At 43.7% G+C, this 16,025-nt stretch overlaps 1 protein-coding gene across 1 annotated transcript in view; it reads right to left on the bottom strand.

The window, feature by feature from the left end:
• Positions 1-16,025, bottom strand: part of LOC112254429 (chemokine-like protein TAFA-4) — a 50,064-nt gene that overhangs the window by 20,792 nt on the left and 13,247 nt on the right. The window contains exons 2-3 of the mRNA XM_024427010.2: positions 14,985-15,139; positions 14,729-14,844 (exon numbers count right to left, since the gene is read on the bottom strand). Coding sequence (XP_024282778.1) covers positions 14,729-14,843 — 115 coding nt within the window. The 5' untranslated portion in view covers position 14,844; positions 14,985-15,139. The remainder of the gene's footprint in view (positions 1-14,728; positions 14,845-14,984; positions 15,140-16,025) is intronic.

Genomic DNA, 16,025 nt, shown 5'->3' with positions numbered 1-16,025 from the left:
TCAATAACTGACAAGCATGTCTGCAATGGAAGGCCAGACATTTGCTATATCTGTCTAAGGGAGTTCAGTCAATTCCAGGGACAGACACAGACTGCAGCTCCATCCAAGAAAATTACAGAATTGAAACGATAAGAACTTTAATTCATAAAATCAGAATGACTACGAAAACAAATCTTGTTTTCGATAAACAGAACAAGTCTGGATATATTTTCTCCTGTAAAATGGAGGAACATCACAACATGGCTCCACTGCCTCACACGTTTACCTTGTCTTCCATATGAACTAACCCTGTTAGAGTAAATGCTATTATCTTCCCCATTCCCCCGTCACATCCACATCCTCCTCTTCCACACCTCTAACCATCTCTACCATCTCTCCTGTTTTCCATCTACCCATTGATCCCCATTCTCAACCCTAATCTCACTTCCTCTCCCCCACTCCCACCACACCCTACCTTCCTCTCCTCCACTCCCACCACACCCTACCTTCCTCTCCCCCACTCCCACCACACCCTACCTTCCTCTCCCCCACTCCCACCACACCCTACCTTCCTCTCCCCCACTCCCTACCTTCTTATCCTGCATTACCACTCTTCCTCTCCAATCTCTCTCCAGCTCAGTTGTGAACGGTCCTATACTGCACAGCCCATCAATCAGGCTAACATTATCTGTGTTTCACAGGCCCAGATCAGGCCCCGTCCACAGATTTATTCTAATTTCACAGGTTGTTTGTACGGCTGAGTGGTCCTATGCAGAGACCTCATTTATACACAAATCTATCCCCAATAAAACCCACTCACTGTGACAGCAAATCAGTGTTTGTCAAGGAGGAAAAAACACACCCTCTCACACACGTACACGCACACAGTCACACCCGGTTACGTTCACACACGTGATATTTTAGTCCCGCTTATACGAGGGGATAGCCACTGTTATTACCAATATGTATGTTCCAACAGCATCTGTTTAGAGTGATTGTGATGCATCTTTACTTAGAGGATCAGACATTATTGGAGTGAGGGTCTGGTCTGCTGAAAGTGACCTTGCAGAAAGGTGTACAGTATATCTCCAGTTATGGGCTAATGGACTTTAATAAGGTGGGGCCTTAACCTAAGGTCCAGGAGAGGAGAGGAGAGATGCTCTTACCCAGTGGGAGGACCATAATGATGTCAGGGAACAGTGTAGCTGCCCTACATGTCCTGTTTAAAGTGATTAGCGAAGATGACAAAGTCCACTGTGTTCTCAGTTCTTTGTTTTAATAAGGTGAACCCCCAGGAAAAAAAAACATTTAAGAGCACCGGCAGGTGGGTGGATGATTTGGCTTCTCTATGTCCTTAAACTTAATGTCTAGCTTGATCAAGACCCCAAAACAGCACACGCAACACAAATTGGTTTTCAGCCTGAGAGACCTGCACTGACCTATATGTGCAGAGCAAGAGTTTGTTTGATGGGCCATAGAGGACTAAAAGTTTGTGTGTGTCTGTGTTTGTGTGTGTGTTTGCGTGCACCTGTGTATTTTCAGTGCATTGAACACCCAGAAGGCCAAAGTACCACACAAGCAGATACTGTTGTTGGTGGATAGAGACCGTTACTGTGAGCGAACAAAGACAGTGACTCGGCCCTGACTGTATGAGGGCAATATTTTATCAGTATAATGTCCCACGATCCATGTGTACGTTTACCATAACTCCCAAATAAAACCGTGATCTGTGAATGTATCAAAGGATTTCACTAAGACAACCATTATCTGTGAATACGTTCAAATGTTATACTAATAAAACCATGATCTGTGAATATGTCTATCTATTTAAGAAAAAAACATGATATGTATATATATTCAGCTGTATATATATATTCAGCATAAGTCACAAATAAATCCATGATCAGTAAACATATTCAACATAGCTCACAAATAAATCAGCAATTTAAACAAATGTAGAATGATTTGTGTGCAAATATTCCTAAATTCCTAACATCTACAACTGGAATGTACATTTCAGCCTCAAAATCTGGGTGTGGATCTCTAATCTTTGTTTACATAATTTTGAGATTATTTTTCCACTGGAAAATTCTGCAATGGTGAATCCCAACGAAACTCTGAGGTTGACTTTCAGAGAGTGGCCAGGGAACAATAAACTAAACAACTTCACTCATGACTTGAATGATGCAATTCATGTTCCACTTTTAAGAAGTTGGAGCTCTTTTATGTCTGCATTAATAAGAACAACACACAGGTCTTTCCATCATTGCATGATATTTTATGTGCAAATGAACTCAAGCTTACGGACCATGTCAAATGTGATATAGCGAAACACCTGAGTGAGCTGGGTGAGCAATTACGCAGGTACTTTCCCGAAATGGACGACACAAACAACTGGATTTGTTATCCCTTTCATGCCCTGCCTCCAGTCCACTTACAGATATCTGAACAAGAGAGCCTCATCCAAATTGCAACAAGCGTTTATGTGAAAGTTGAATTTTTTTCAGAAGCCACTGACAGATATCTGGATTGGGCTGCACTCAGAGTTTCTTGCCTTGGCAAATCGCGCTGTTAAGACACTGATGCCCTTTTTAACCACATACCTATGTGAGAGTGGATTCTCGGCCCTCACTAGCATGAAAACTAAATACAGGCACAGATAGTGTGCAGAAAATGATTTAAGACTGAGACTCTCTCCAATACAACCCAACATTGCAGAGTTATGTGCATCACTTCAAGCACACCCTTCTCATTAACCTGTGGTGAGTTATTCACAATCTTCATTGAACAAATAAGGTTTTATATGTAAGAAGGCTAAATAAAGAGCTAAATGCCCTGGTCCTATAAGAGCTCTTTGTCACTTCCCCCACGAGCCGGGTTGTGACAAAATCTCACACTCCTTCTTATGTTTAATGAATGTATTGTATAGTGTGTGTGTGTAGCAGGCTTGCAATGATGGCAAAAAAACAACATTTGAGAGTACGCTTACCCTGGTGCTAGAAGGGGTACACAGCTGGAGGTTGAATGTTTGAAAGGGTACAGGACTATAAATGTTTGGGAACAACTGCCCTAGAGGCATCAATTCCTCCTATTTCCAGGTGTATTGTAGATCATTCCACACGTAAGGTGCAAGGAAATTAAAGGCTGATTTACCTAACTAGACACCAAAGGAGTCTCCCGGAATGTCCAACCCTGTGAAGGGGTTTAATAACTTGTCATTTTAAATCTTAACAGTGATAGTTAGGTAAGTCGGAGGTTTGTGGAGCAGGGCTTTGTAAACAAAAAGAGCGTAATAATGTGATCTAGGGGACTTCAAAGAGGTCCAGCCAACCTTTTGGTAAAGAAGACAGTGATGAGTAATAAAATTGTCTCCCTTGATAAAACGGAGGGAGCTATGATAAACAGCATCCAAGTGTTTAAGAGTAGAGGCAGCTGCACTTTGATAAATGTGACTCATTTCAGGAAACACAGGAGAGCAGTCACACAGGAGAGCAGTTTGAGAGCAGTCGTGGGTCACACAGGAGAGCAGTTTAATCAAAATGCGATTTTTAGATAGCTACACATTTCAAATTGTGACAGAAAGTGATTTCATTTCAAGTTGAAGTGTACTGTTAGCTAGCTAATGTTAGCTGGCTGGCTTGCTAGCTAACATTATATCAGAGCCATTTGCATTGCTAGTTATAGCCTAATGTTAGCTAGCTAACATTGAACCTGCCTGGTTAGCTATCTGCAGATTCATGCAGGGTAGTAACGTCATGTGTTGGGATTATGGTTCATTGTTTAGCTAGCTAACTACATGTCTTAACTTCTTCGATATAGGGGGCGCTCTTTTAATTTTTGGATAAAAAAACGTTCCCGTTTTAAACAAGATATTTTGTCACGAAAAGATGCTTGACTATGCATATAATTGACAGCTTTGGAAAGAAAACACTCTGACGTTTCCAAAACTGCAAATATATTATCTGTGAGTGCCACAGAACTGATGCTACAGGTGAAACCAAGATGAAATTTCAAACAGGAAGTGCCCCAGATTTTGAAGGCGCTGTGTTCCAATGTCTACTTATATGGCTGTGAATGCGCCAGGAATGAGCTTACACTTTCTGTCGTTTCCCCAAGGTGTCTGCAGCATTGTGACATATTTGTAGGCATATCATTGGAAGATTGACCATTTTACACTACATCTACCAGGTGCTCGCTTGGTGTCCTCCGTCGCAATTATTGCGTAATCTCCAGCTGCATGTATTTTTCCATTTGCTTCTGAGGAGAAACCCAACTGCCACGAATGATTTATCATCGAATAGATGTGAAAAACACCTTGAGGATTGATTCTAAACAACGTTTGCCATGTTTCTGTCGATATTATGGAGTTAATTTGGAAAAAAGTTCGGCGTTGTAATGACTGAATTTTCGGGGGGTTTTCTTAGCCAAACGTGATGAACAAAACGGAGCGATTTCTCCTACACAAATAATATTTTTTGAAAAAATGAACATTTGCTATCTAACTGAGAGTCATTGAAAACATCCGAAGTTCTTCAAAGGTAAATTATTTTATTTGAATGCTTTTCTTGTTTTTGTGAAAATGTTGCCTACTGAATGCTAGGCTTAATGCTATGCTAGCTATCAATACTCTTACACAAATGCTTGTGTAGCTATGGTTGAAATGCATATTTTGAAAATCTGAGATGACAGTGTTGTTAACAAAAGGCTAAGCTTGTGAGTGAATATATTTCTTTCATTTCATTTGCGATTTTCATGAATAGTTCACGTTGCGTTATGGTAATGAGCTTGAGGCTATGATTACGCTCCCGAATACGGGATTGCTCGACGCAAGAAGTTAATATGAATAAAAGACTCCACTATGCAAGTAACCATTTCAATAGAATGTCACTGCATCAACTGTTGATAGACATAACTGGTAAATTCGCTCTGGCTATTTACTCTGATTTCAGAGCACGGGTAAGATAGTCTAGCTAGACACATTTATATATTACACATTTCTAATTTTGACAGAAAGTAATTTTCATTTCAGGTTGAAGTGCACTGTTATCCAGCTAGGTAACGTTAGCGGCTGGCTCGCTATCTACCATTACGTGTATGATCTTATTATTTGTATCTCAGAGCCATTTGCTTTTCTAGTTACAGCCTAATGTTAGCCAGCTAAAATTGACCCTGGCTGGTTAGCTACCTGCAGATTCATGCAGGATAGTAACATTATGAGTTGGGATTATGGTTAATTGTTTACCTAGCTAGTTAGCTACATGTCTTTACAAAAGACTCCACTATGCAAGTAACCATTTCGGGTGCATTCGTAAATTCAGTCTGGCAATCTACTCTGATTCCTGAGCACTCTCGTCTGAGTGTGCAAGAGCGCAGAATAACTGATGAATTTACGAATGCTCAACATCCGTTGAATATGACCAGTGTTAAAATGTAGCCAGCAGCACAGTTACAGTCACTAATGCTCTGGATAACTGAAAACAGCCTAACCAGCTCTGCTAGGGAGCGTAAAATGGTCAGAGTGGGGTGTTCTCACATTTGTGTCTGGAAGTAGCTAAAAAGCAAGCCAATGTTAGCCAGTTAGCTTGGATGCTTGACTGCCATTGCAAAACTGAAACCGCAAACCACAGTATTTAACCACTGAAAGGTGACTGGGAATATATCCAAATACAAACATTGTAGTTATTCCCTCTGCAAGGCAATCATACAAAAAAAACTGCAAATCAACGGCACGAGACGTATGTGGCAGGGTCTATAGACAATCACGGACTACAAAAGGAAAACCAGCCACATCACGGACACCGACGTCTTGTTTCCAGACAAATTAAACACCTTCTTTGCCTGCTTTGAGGATAATACAGTGTCACCGACGCAGCCCACTAACAAGCACTGTGGGCTCTCCTTCTCCGTGGCCAACGTGAGTAAGACATTTAAATGTGTTAACCCTCGCGAGGTTGCCGGCCCAGATTGCATCCCTAGCTGGGTCCTCAGAGCATGCGCAGACCAGCTGGGTGGTGTGTTTACGGACATATTCAATCTCTCCCTATCCCAGTCTGCTGTACCCACATGCTTCAAGATGGCCACCATTGTTCCTGTACCCAAGAATGCAAAGGTAACTGAACTAAATGACTATCGCCCCGTAGCACTCACTTCTTTCATCATGAAGTTCCTTGAGAGACAAGTCAAGGATCATATCACTTCCACCTGACCTGTCACCCTAGACCAAATTCAATTTGCTTACCGCCCCAACAGGTCCACAGATGATGCAATCGCCATCACACTGCCCTATCCCATCTGGACAAGAGGAATACCTTTATAAGAATGCTGTTCATTGACCATAGTTCACCATTCAACACCATAGTACCCTCCAAGCTCATCATTAAGTTTGAGGCCATGGGTCTCAACCCCGCCCTGTGCAATTGGGTCCTGGACTTCCTGACGGGCCGCCTCCAGGTGGTGAAGGTAGGAAACTACATCTCCACTTCGCTCATCCTCAACACTAGGGCCCCACAAGGGTGTGTGCTCAGCCCCTCTTGTACTCCCTGTTCAACCATGACTGCATGGCCATGCATGCCTCCAACTCAATCATCAAGTTTGCAGATGACACAACAGTAGTAGGCTTAATTACCAATAACAACGAGACAGCCTACAGCGAGGACATGAGGGATCTCAGAGTGTGGTGTCAGGAAAATAACCTCTCACTCAATGTCAACAAAACAAAGGAAAGGATCGTAGACTTTAGGAAACGGCAGAGGGAGCAACCCCCCTATACACATCAATGGGACAGCAGTGGACAAGGTGGAAAGTTTTACGTTCCTCTGCGAACACATCACTGACAAACTGAAATGGTCCATCCACACAGACAGTATAGTGAAGAAGGCACAACATCGCTTCTTCAACCTCAAGAGGCTGAAGAAATTTGGCTTGTCACCTAAAACCTTCACAAACTTTTACAGATGCACAATTGAGAGCACCCTGTCGGTCTGTATCACCGTGTGGTACGGCAACTGCACCGCCCACAACTGCAGGGCTCTCCAGAGGGTGGTGCGGTCTGTGCAAGGCCTCACCGGGGGCAAACTACCTGCCCTCCAGGACACCTACAGCACCCGATGTCACAGGAAGGCCATAAAGATCATCAAGGACAACAACCACCCGAGCCACTGCCTGTTCACCTCGCTACCATCCAGAAGGCGAGGTCAGTACAGGTTTATCAAAGCTTGGACCGAGAGGCTGAAAAACAGATTCTATCTCAAGGCCAGCAGACTGTTAAACAGCCACCACTAGCACAGAAAGACTGCTGCCTACATTCAGATTTGAAATCATGGGCAACTTTAATAAATGGAATATTAGTCACTTTATTAATGCCACTTTAATAATGTTTACATATCTTGCATTACTCATCTCATATGTATATACTGCATTCTACACTATCTATTGCATCTTAGCCTGTGCCACACAACATTGCTCATCTATATATTTATATTTATATATTCTTATTTCATTCCTTTACTTAGATATGTGTGTATTGGATATTTGTTGGGGAATTGTTAGATATTACTTGTTAGATATTGCTGCACTGTCGGAACTAGAAGCACAAGCAACCCTACTCCTCGGCCAGAGCGTCCAGTGTGCGCTCTGAACTCTCCAAGAGCGAAACGCCCTGAAATTACAAACGGACAATCTGACAACGCTCTGAATTTATGAACGCCTAGAGCGCACTCTGGCACACCAGATTTAATTGATAAGCAAACCCTTCAGTAGAATGTCTCTGCGACAACTGTTGATAGACGTAGCTGGTAATCTCGATCTGGCTATCTACTCCAATTATCAGAGCACTCTCATCTGAGTGTGCCAGAGTGCAGAATAACTGACGAATTTACAATTATGCATAAAATGTAACCAGCAGCACAGTTGCAGTCACCAACGCTCTGGATAACAACCAGCTCTGCTAGGGAAAGTAACGGTCAGTGAGCTGTTCTCTCATTTGTGTCTGGAAGTTGCTAGCAAATTAGCCAGTAAACTTGGGTGCTTGACTGGTGTTGTTAGTACAGAATGCTTGGATTATCCCTTAAAGAGAAGGTTGAGGCTAAAGCTTAAGAGGGTGTGAACGATGCTGGGTTTAGACAAAGACGAGCTCACCAGTAGGTACCAAAATATTCAAAGGCCTTTTTCTAAAAAGTGAGGTTACAAGTTTATCAACTTTCAAGCAGAATTACTTTCATATTGTTCCTCAAATGCAGTGTATGATATACCATTTTGAAGCTCTGTGTTTCTGCTTTTATCCAATGCTTTTATTCAAATTTTGCTACATAAGACCGAATCAAGGCGGTCGGTCAGAAATAGTATCACCATAATCAAGAACAGGTAGAAATGTTGAATGCACAATCTGCTTCCTGCTGAATAGAAAGAGACAAGATCTGTTTCTGTATAAAAAATATATATTTAAAAGCCCACATTAAATCTTAGTTTCTTAACAATCTTAGTCATATGGTTTTTAAACAATAAATCACTGTCAATCCAAATATCAAGTACGCAGGGACTTTTTTGATTATAGAACCATCTGATGAGTAAAGATGTAATCCATCTGAGACAATCTTCAGAGAACTTGAAAACAACATGTATTTAGTTTTAACTCATAGTAAGTATGAGTTTTAAATCAGTAAGGGCTTCCTGCACAACTGCAAAATGGTACTGTAGTCTTGTCACAGCCAGGTCAGCAGTCGGGCAATTGCATACATATTAGTAGCATCTGCATATAGATTACATTTTATTTTTTAATGTATTGGCCAATAGCATTTATATGAATAGTGAAAAGAACAGGTGCTCGTATCGACCCCTGCGGAACACCTTAAAATACTTCAAAAAATGTGGAAGTATTTCAGTCACGATGGCCTTTGTTCTGTTACTAAGATATTCATGAAACCATGAAGAGGCATCAGAACTCAGGCCTATCGAGGACAACTTATTCAATAAAACAACATGATGCAACAAAATTAAAAGCTTTTGACAAGTCCACAAACAAAGCAGCACATTTGATTTTAGTGTGTAAAGCATTGACAAAATCATTAACAACTAAAGTGGTTGCTGTAATAGTGCTATGCCCAGGCCTAAACGATTACATTCAGAATACATTTCTCATACAAAAAAAAGAGCAAAGTTGTGCATTCGGAAAGTATTCAGACCACCTGAATATTCCACATTTTGTTACTTCACAGCCTTAATCTAAAATGTATTAAATATTTTCAATCTACACACAATATCCCATAATGACAAAGCAAAAACAGGTTTTTAGAAATGTTTCAAATCAAATCAAATCAAATCAAATTTTATTTGTCACATACACATGGTTAGCAGATGTTAATGCGAGTGTAGCGAAATGCTTGTGCTTCTAGTTCCGATAATGCAGTAATAACCAACAAGTAATCTAACTAACAATTCCAAAACTACTGTCTTATACACGGTGTAAGGGGATAAAGAATATGTACATAAGGATATATGAATGAGTGATGGTACAGAGCAGCATAGGCAAAATACAGTAGATGGTATCGAGTACAGTATATACATATGAGATGAGTATGTAAACAAAGTGGCATAGTTAAAGTGGCTAGTGATACATGTATTACATAAGGATGCAGTCGATGATATAGAGTACAGTATATACGTATGCATATGAGATGAATAATGTAGGGTAAGTAACATTATATAAGGTAGCATTGTTTAAAGTGGCTAGTGATATATTTACATTTCCCATCAATTCCCATTATTAAAGTGGCTGGAGTTGAGTGTCAGTGTCAGTGTCAGTGTGTTGGCAGCAGCCACTCAATGTTAGTGGTGGCTGTTTAACAGTCTGATGGCCTTGAGATAGAAGCTGTTTTTAAGTCTCTCGGTCCCAGCTTTGATGCACCTGTACTGACCTCGCCTTCTGGATGATAGCGGGGTGAACAGGCAGTGGCTCGGGTGGTTGATGTCCTTGATGATCTTTATGGCCTTCCTGTAACATCGGGTGGTGTAGGTGTCCTGGAGGGCAGGTAGTTTGCCCCCGGTGATGCGTTGTGCAGACCTCACTACCCTCTGGAGAGCCTTACGGTTGTGGGCGGAGCAGTTGCCGTACCAGGCGGTGATACAGCCCGCCAGGATGCTCTCGATTGTGCATCTGTAGAAGTTTGTGAGTGCTTTTGGTGACAAGCCGAATTTCTTCAGCCTCCTGAGGTTGAAGAGGCGTTGCTGCGCCTTCTTCACGATGCTGTCTGTGTGAGTGGACCAATTCAGTTTGTCTGTGATGTGTATGCCGAGGAACTTAAAACTTGCTACCCTCTCCACTACTGTTCCATCGATGTGGATAGGGGGGTGTTCCATCTGCTGTTTCCTGAAGTCCACAATCATCTCCTTAGTTTTGTTGACGTTGAGTGTGAGGTTATTTTCCTGACACCACACTCCGAGGGCCCTCACCTCCTCCCTGTAGGCCGTCTCGTCGTTGTTGGTAATCAAGCCTACCACTGTTGTGTCGTCCGCAAACTTGATGATTGAGTTGGAGGCGTGCGTGGCCACGCAGTCGTGGGTGAACAGGGAGTACAGGAGAGGGCTCAGAACGCACCCTTGTGGGGCCCCAGTGTTGAGGATCAGCGGGGTGGAGATGTTGTTGCCTACCCTCACCACCTGGGGGCGGCCCGTCAGGAAGTCCAGTACCCAGTTGCACAGGGTGGGGTCGATACCCAGGGTCTCGAGCTTGATGACGAGCTTGGAGGGTACTATGGTGTTGAATGCCGAGCTGTAGTCGATGAACAGCATTCTCACATAGGTATTCCTCTTGTCCAGATGGGTTAGGGCAGTGTGCAGTGTGGTTGAGATTGCATCGTCTGTGGACCTATTTGGGCGGTAAGCAAATTGGAGTGGGTCTAGGGTGTCAGGTAGGGTGGAGGTGATATGGTCCTTGACTAGTCTCTCAAAGCACTTCATGATGACGGAAGTGAGTGCTACGGGTCGGTAGTCGTTTAGCTCAGTTACCTTAGCTTTCTTGGGAACAGGAACAATGGTGGCCCTCTTGAAGCATGTGGGAACAGCAGACTGGTATAGGGATTGATTGAATATGTCCGTAAACACACCGGCCAGCTGGTCTGCGCATGCTCTGAGGGCGCGGCTGGGGATGCCGTCTGGGCCTGCAGCCTTGCGAGGGTTAACACGTTTAAATGTCTTACTCACCTCGGCTGCAGTGAAGGAGAGTCCGCATGTTTTCGTTGCAGGCCGTGTCAGTGGCACTGTATTGTCCTCAAAGCGGGCAAAAAAGTTATTTAGTCTGCCTGGGAGCAAGACATCCTGGTCCGTGACTGGGCTGGATTTCTTCTTGTAGTCCGTGATTGACTGTAGACCCTGCCACATGCCTCTTGTGTCTGAGCCGTTGAATTGAGATTCTACTTTGTCTCTGTACTGATGCTTAGCTTGTTTGATAGCCTTGCGGAGGGAATAGCTGCACTGTTTGTATTCGGTCATGTTACCAGTCACCTTGCCCTGATTAAAAGCAGTGGTTCGCGCTTTCAGTTTCACGCGAATGCTGCCATCAATCCACGGTTTCTGGTTAGGGAATGTTTTAATCATTGCTATGGGAACGACATCTTCAACGCACGTTCTAATGAACTCGCACACCGAATCAGCGTATTCGTCAATATTGTTATCTGACGCAATACGAAACATATCCCAGTCCACGTGATGGAAGCAGTCTTGGAGTGTGGAGTCAGCTTGGTCGGACCAGCGTTGGACAGACCTCAGCGTGCAAATGTATTACAAATTTTAAAAAACAAAAGATTACATTTACATAAGTATTCAGATCCTGTCCAATGAGACTCGAAATTTAGCTTAGGTGCATCCTGTTTCCATTGATCATCCTTGATAGTAATCCTTCCGGTGGTAAACTAAATAGATTGGACGTGACCTGGAAAGCACACACCTGTCTATATCAGGTACCACAGCTGACACTGCATGTCAAAGCAAAAACCAATCCATGAGGTTGAAGAAATTGTCCGTAGAGCTCCGAGACAGAATTGTGTCGGGCACAGATCTGGGGAAGTGTACCATTGAAGGTCCCCAAGAACACAATGGGAGAAGTTTGGAACCACCAAGAATCTTCCTAAAGCTGGCCGCCCGGCCAAACTGAGCAGGGAAGGGCATTGAGAGAAGGGCATTGGTCAGGGAGGTGACAAAGAACCCGATTGTCACTCTGACAGAACTCCAGAGTTCCTCTGTGGAGATGGGAAAACCTTTCAGAAGGACAACCATCTCTGCAGCACCCCAATCAGGCCTTTATGGTAGAGTGACCAGACACAAGCCACTCCTCAGTAAAAGGCTAATGAAAGCCTGCTTGGAGTTTGCCCAAAGACACCTAAAGGACTCTGACCATGAGAAACAAGTTTCTCTGGTCTGATGAAACCAAGATTGAATTATTTGGCCTGAATGTCAAGCGTCACGTCTGGAAGAAACCTGGCACCATCCCTACGGTGAAGTGTGGTGGTGGCAGCATCATACTGCAGGGATGTTTTTCAGCGGCAGGGACTGGCGGACTAGTCAGGATCGAAGAAAAGATTAATGGAGCAAAGTACAGAGAGATCCTTGATGAAATCCTGCTCCAGAGCGCTCAGGACCTCAGACTGGGGGTGAAGGTTCACCTTCCAACAGGACAACGACCCTAAGCACACAGCCAAAACAACGCAGGAGTGGCTTCGTGACAAGTCTCTGAATGTCCTTGAGTGGCCCAGCCAGAGCCCAGACTTGTACCTGATCGAACATCTCCGGAGAGACCTGTAAATAGCTGTGCAGCGACGTTCCCCATCCAACCTGACAGAGCTTGAGAGGATCTGCTGAGAAAAATGGGAGAATCTCCCCAAATACAGGTGTGCCAAGCTTGTAGCATCATACCCAAGAAGACTCAAGGCTGTAATCGCTGCCAAAGGTGGTTCAACAAAGTACTGAATAAAGGGTCTGAATACTGTAAATGTGATATTTCATTTTTTATTTTAAATAAATATTTTGACATATTCACAGATCAAAGTTTTGTTTGTGAAACATTTCAATGTATTCACAGATCATGGTTTTATTTGTGAGTTATGGTGAATGTACACACGGATCCTGGGACATTATACAGACAAAATATTAAGACTATTCTGCCCCCAAACGACTGTCTTTCATCGCCCTGCGAACATTAACAGGAAACAAGAGAAAAAGCTGCTGCTATGTCTCCTATCTATTCTTCCTGACAAGTGTCAGTCAAAGCTTCCCTCTATGGATGGATGAGATTTAGTCTCTCCGTTCCTGTGTGTTACTGTTTCCTGGTGAGCACCTTCAAAGTAACAGAGTGCCACTGTGGATGACATTGTGTAAATGAGCCTAAGGGAAAAAACAGCATCACTTCAGTGAGGTATTTTTTCACCTCTGGAGCCACCATGTGGCCACATGTGATAGGACAGGACATGGAACCAGAAGAAACGGCACAGCGTATAATACTATAAATAACGGAACAGTGAAACTAAGTGAAAAACAAAGGGAAACAAATGCATTGCAGATGACAGTGAAAATACTATTTGCTGTAGGCCAGACCAATTATTTTTCTCCCTTAAAATTCCTTGCTGTATTACATGCAGCGTAACAGCAAACAAGTCCTAAACTTCCCCCAATTAGTAGAAAAGCTCTAACGAATTGCTGCAGTGTAGGAACTGAGTCTTCTGGCTGCTGTTGTTGGGGAAAGAAAAGCAACGTGCGAATTCAGAGGGGAGAGAAGACCCCAGCTGACCTTCACAACAGACTGGGACTGCAATTAGCGCTGTGCTCGCCCTGACGCCACAAACACTGCCTCGCCAGCGCCTGCATCAGTCACCGGCACTAGATGCTGGTGGCATTTCTATGCCAGCTAAAGGTTACCTTGGATCCCAGGCAAAAACTTGAGGAAGAGAGAAAAAATGGCAAGGGATAATTAAGGAAATAGTCCTAATTAAGTGAGAAACAGTGACCCTGAGGGAGGTGTAGGGTGCTAGGAGGGAGCTGGGACCGGGCATGCCGCGGGAGGCTATGACTCAGCATTACTGTCCCCATGACGACCCCCTGGCATTCTGAAATATTGATGGGGTTGTGTTGGTCACTTTTGTGGCCACGAGGGGAACCATGGTAATGAATTATGCAAATCACAGCGCCTTAGCTTGTGGGTGTCAATTAGTGTTGGGTGGCGGACATGTTTTAGCCCTGGCCAGGGTCTCTCTCTGAGGGGAGTGATAATGGAAATAGGGTGGGTGGGGTCAGTTCTGGGAGGAGAACATATTACTGGGCCAGTTTAAGTCATGCATATTAATATACTTATTACTGGGCCAGTTTTCACACTCTCCTACTAAGGCAGGCATCACTACAAGTCTATACATGTATGTCCTACAGTAGCACTAAACCATCTATGCGTCAAGCAAAGGGAAATGGTGTAGGAATTATAGCCTCACCGTCTATCTACCCTGAATGGATCTCAGATCACAAACTCACTCATTTCTGATAGTTGGCAGATGACAGTTAAAATGCTATTTGCTGTGGGCTGTGTTATCCAATGAAGTGGTGTTAGTACGCAAGCCTCAAAAACAGGTCCTAGGTCCCAGTGTGCTGTCATGGGGACAAATGAAGTGTCACTGAGGAGGCATGCTTAATGACAGACTCGTAGCACACATGTGGCATCAGTGAAAATCTAATTAACCTCATGTGGGGTTTAGGGCGAGAGCAGGGCCTACTGTACCTGTCTGTCCCCGATGGTTACGGCTGCCAGCAGACACCTGGCGACCACAGAACATCACCACGGCAACAAGGAGGGCCACCTGCAAAGGCCAAGCTGACCTCCCCCACAGCTTCATCCTGAGAGATAGACAGGGAGAAAGAGAGGCAGGGAGACAGAGTGACAGGGAGAGGGGGGGTAAAAAACAAAAGTATTTGAAAGGAAAGAGAGGAGAGGTGTCTTCAAAAAGGAGGAGACAATGAAATAGAACCAGTCTTACCTTCTTTTCCTGTCTGTCCTTCTCCTTTCTGGTCAGTCTTGATCTGAGCAGGATGCTCTATGGGACGAGGGTCAATGTCATGACTGCACACACGTCCTCCTTCTCTTCCTCTTTCGCCTGCACTTCCTTTTCCTCCTCTCACACAGCGACGGCTCCTGGGGAAACAGAGGGGGGCGGTCAGAGGGAGATTCCCTAAGGTGGCCCCTAGTGGCCCTTGTGTGTGTGTCCCCTAACCCTGTCTAAAGACCTGCTGGAGAGGAGATGTGAGGGCCAGGGTTCTGTCACAGATTCATTGTTTACAGTGGGCTAACCTACCCCCAGGCTCTACGTGATCCCCTCTACATCACACATAGCTTCAGAGAGAAGAATCCAGCAGAGAGGCAGGCAGTGAGCTCAAACACACCACACAAACACACACACTCACACACAGAGAGAAATACACCACACACACAAAGAGAGAGAGAGAGAGAGACAGAGAGAGAGAGAGAGAGAGAGAGAGCATCACGCCACATACAAAATCAGAATATCACAGACACAGTAACTAATGTAGTACACATAAGAAGCAGACAAAAGCACAGAGAATCCCATACACACTCACCAAACAAGAATATACACACTTGCATTCATATAGTACACACCAAAAACACATCATCATTAATAGATGCAGGAACAGATTCAAACAGTCAGATCAAACAAGCCAAAACAAACACAGGCACACAAAAAATGCAGACTGTTGGTTGGGTACATTCAGATGGTACTGGAGGACAGTAGGAGACTACCTCTAATTACAGCTGAGTGACAGCCTCCCACATGCCAGTATCTGTACACACCATGTTTGTTTTACTATCCTTGTGGGGAAATAACAGTTGATTTTATTTTCCATAAACTATACCTATACTTAACCCTAACCCTTAACTTAACCCTAACCTTAAATTTAACCCCTAATCCTAATCCTAACCACAACCCTAAACTTAACCCTAAACCTAAACCTAATTCTAACCCTAACCCTAAACCTAAGCCCTAAGCCTAAAATAGCCTTCA

Source organism: Oncorhynchus tshawytscha, linkage group LG07, assembly GCF_018296145.1.
Source record: "Oncorhynchus tshawytscha isolate Ot180627B linkage group LG07, Otsh_v2.0, whole genome shotgun sequence".
In the NCBI taxonomy this organism is placed as follows: domain Eukaryota; kingdom Metazoa; phylum Chordata; class Actinopteri; order Salmoniformes; family Salmonidae; genus Oncorhynchus; species Oncorhynchus tshawytscha.
This window is presented reverse-complemented; position numbering and strand designations above follow the sequence as displayed.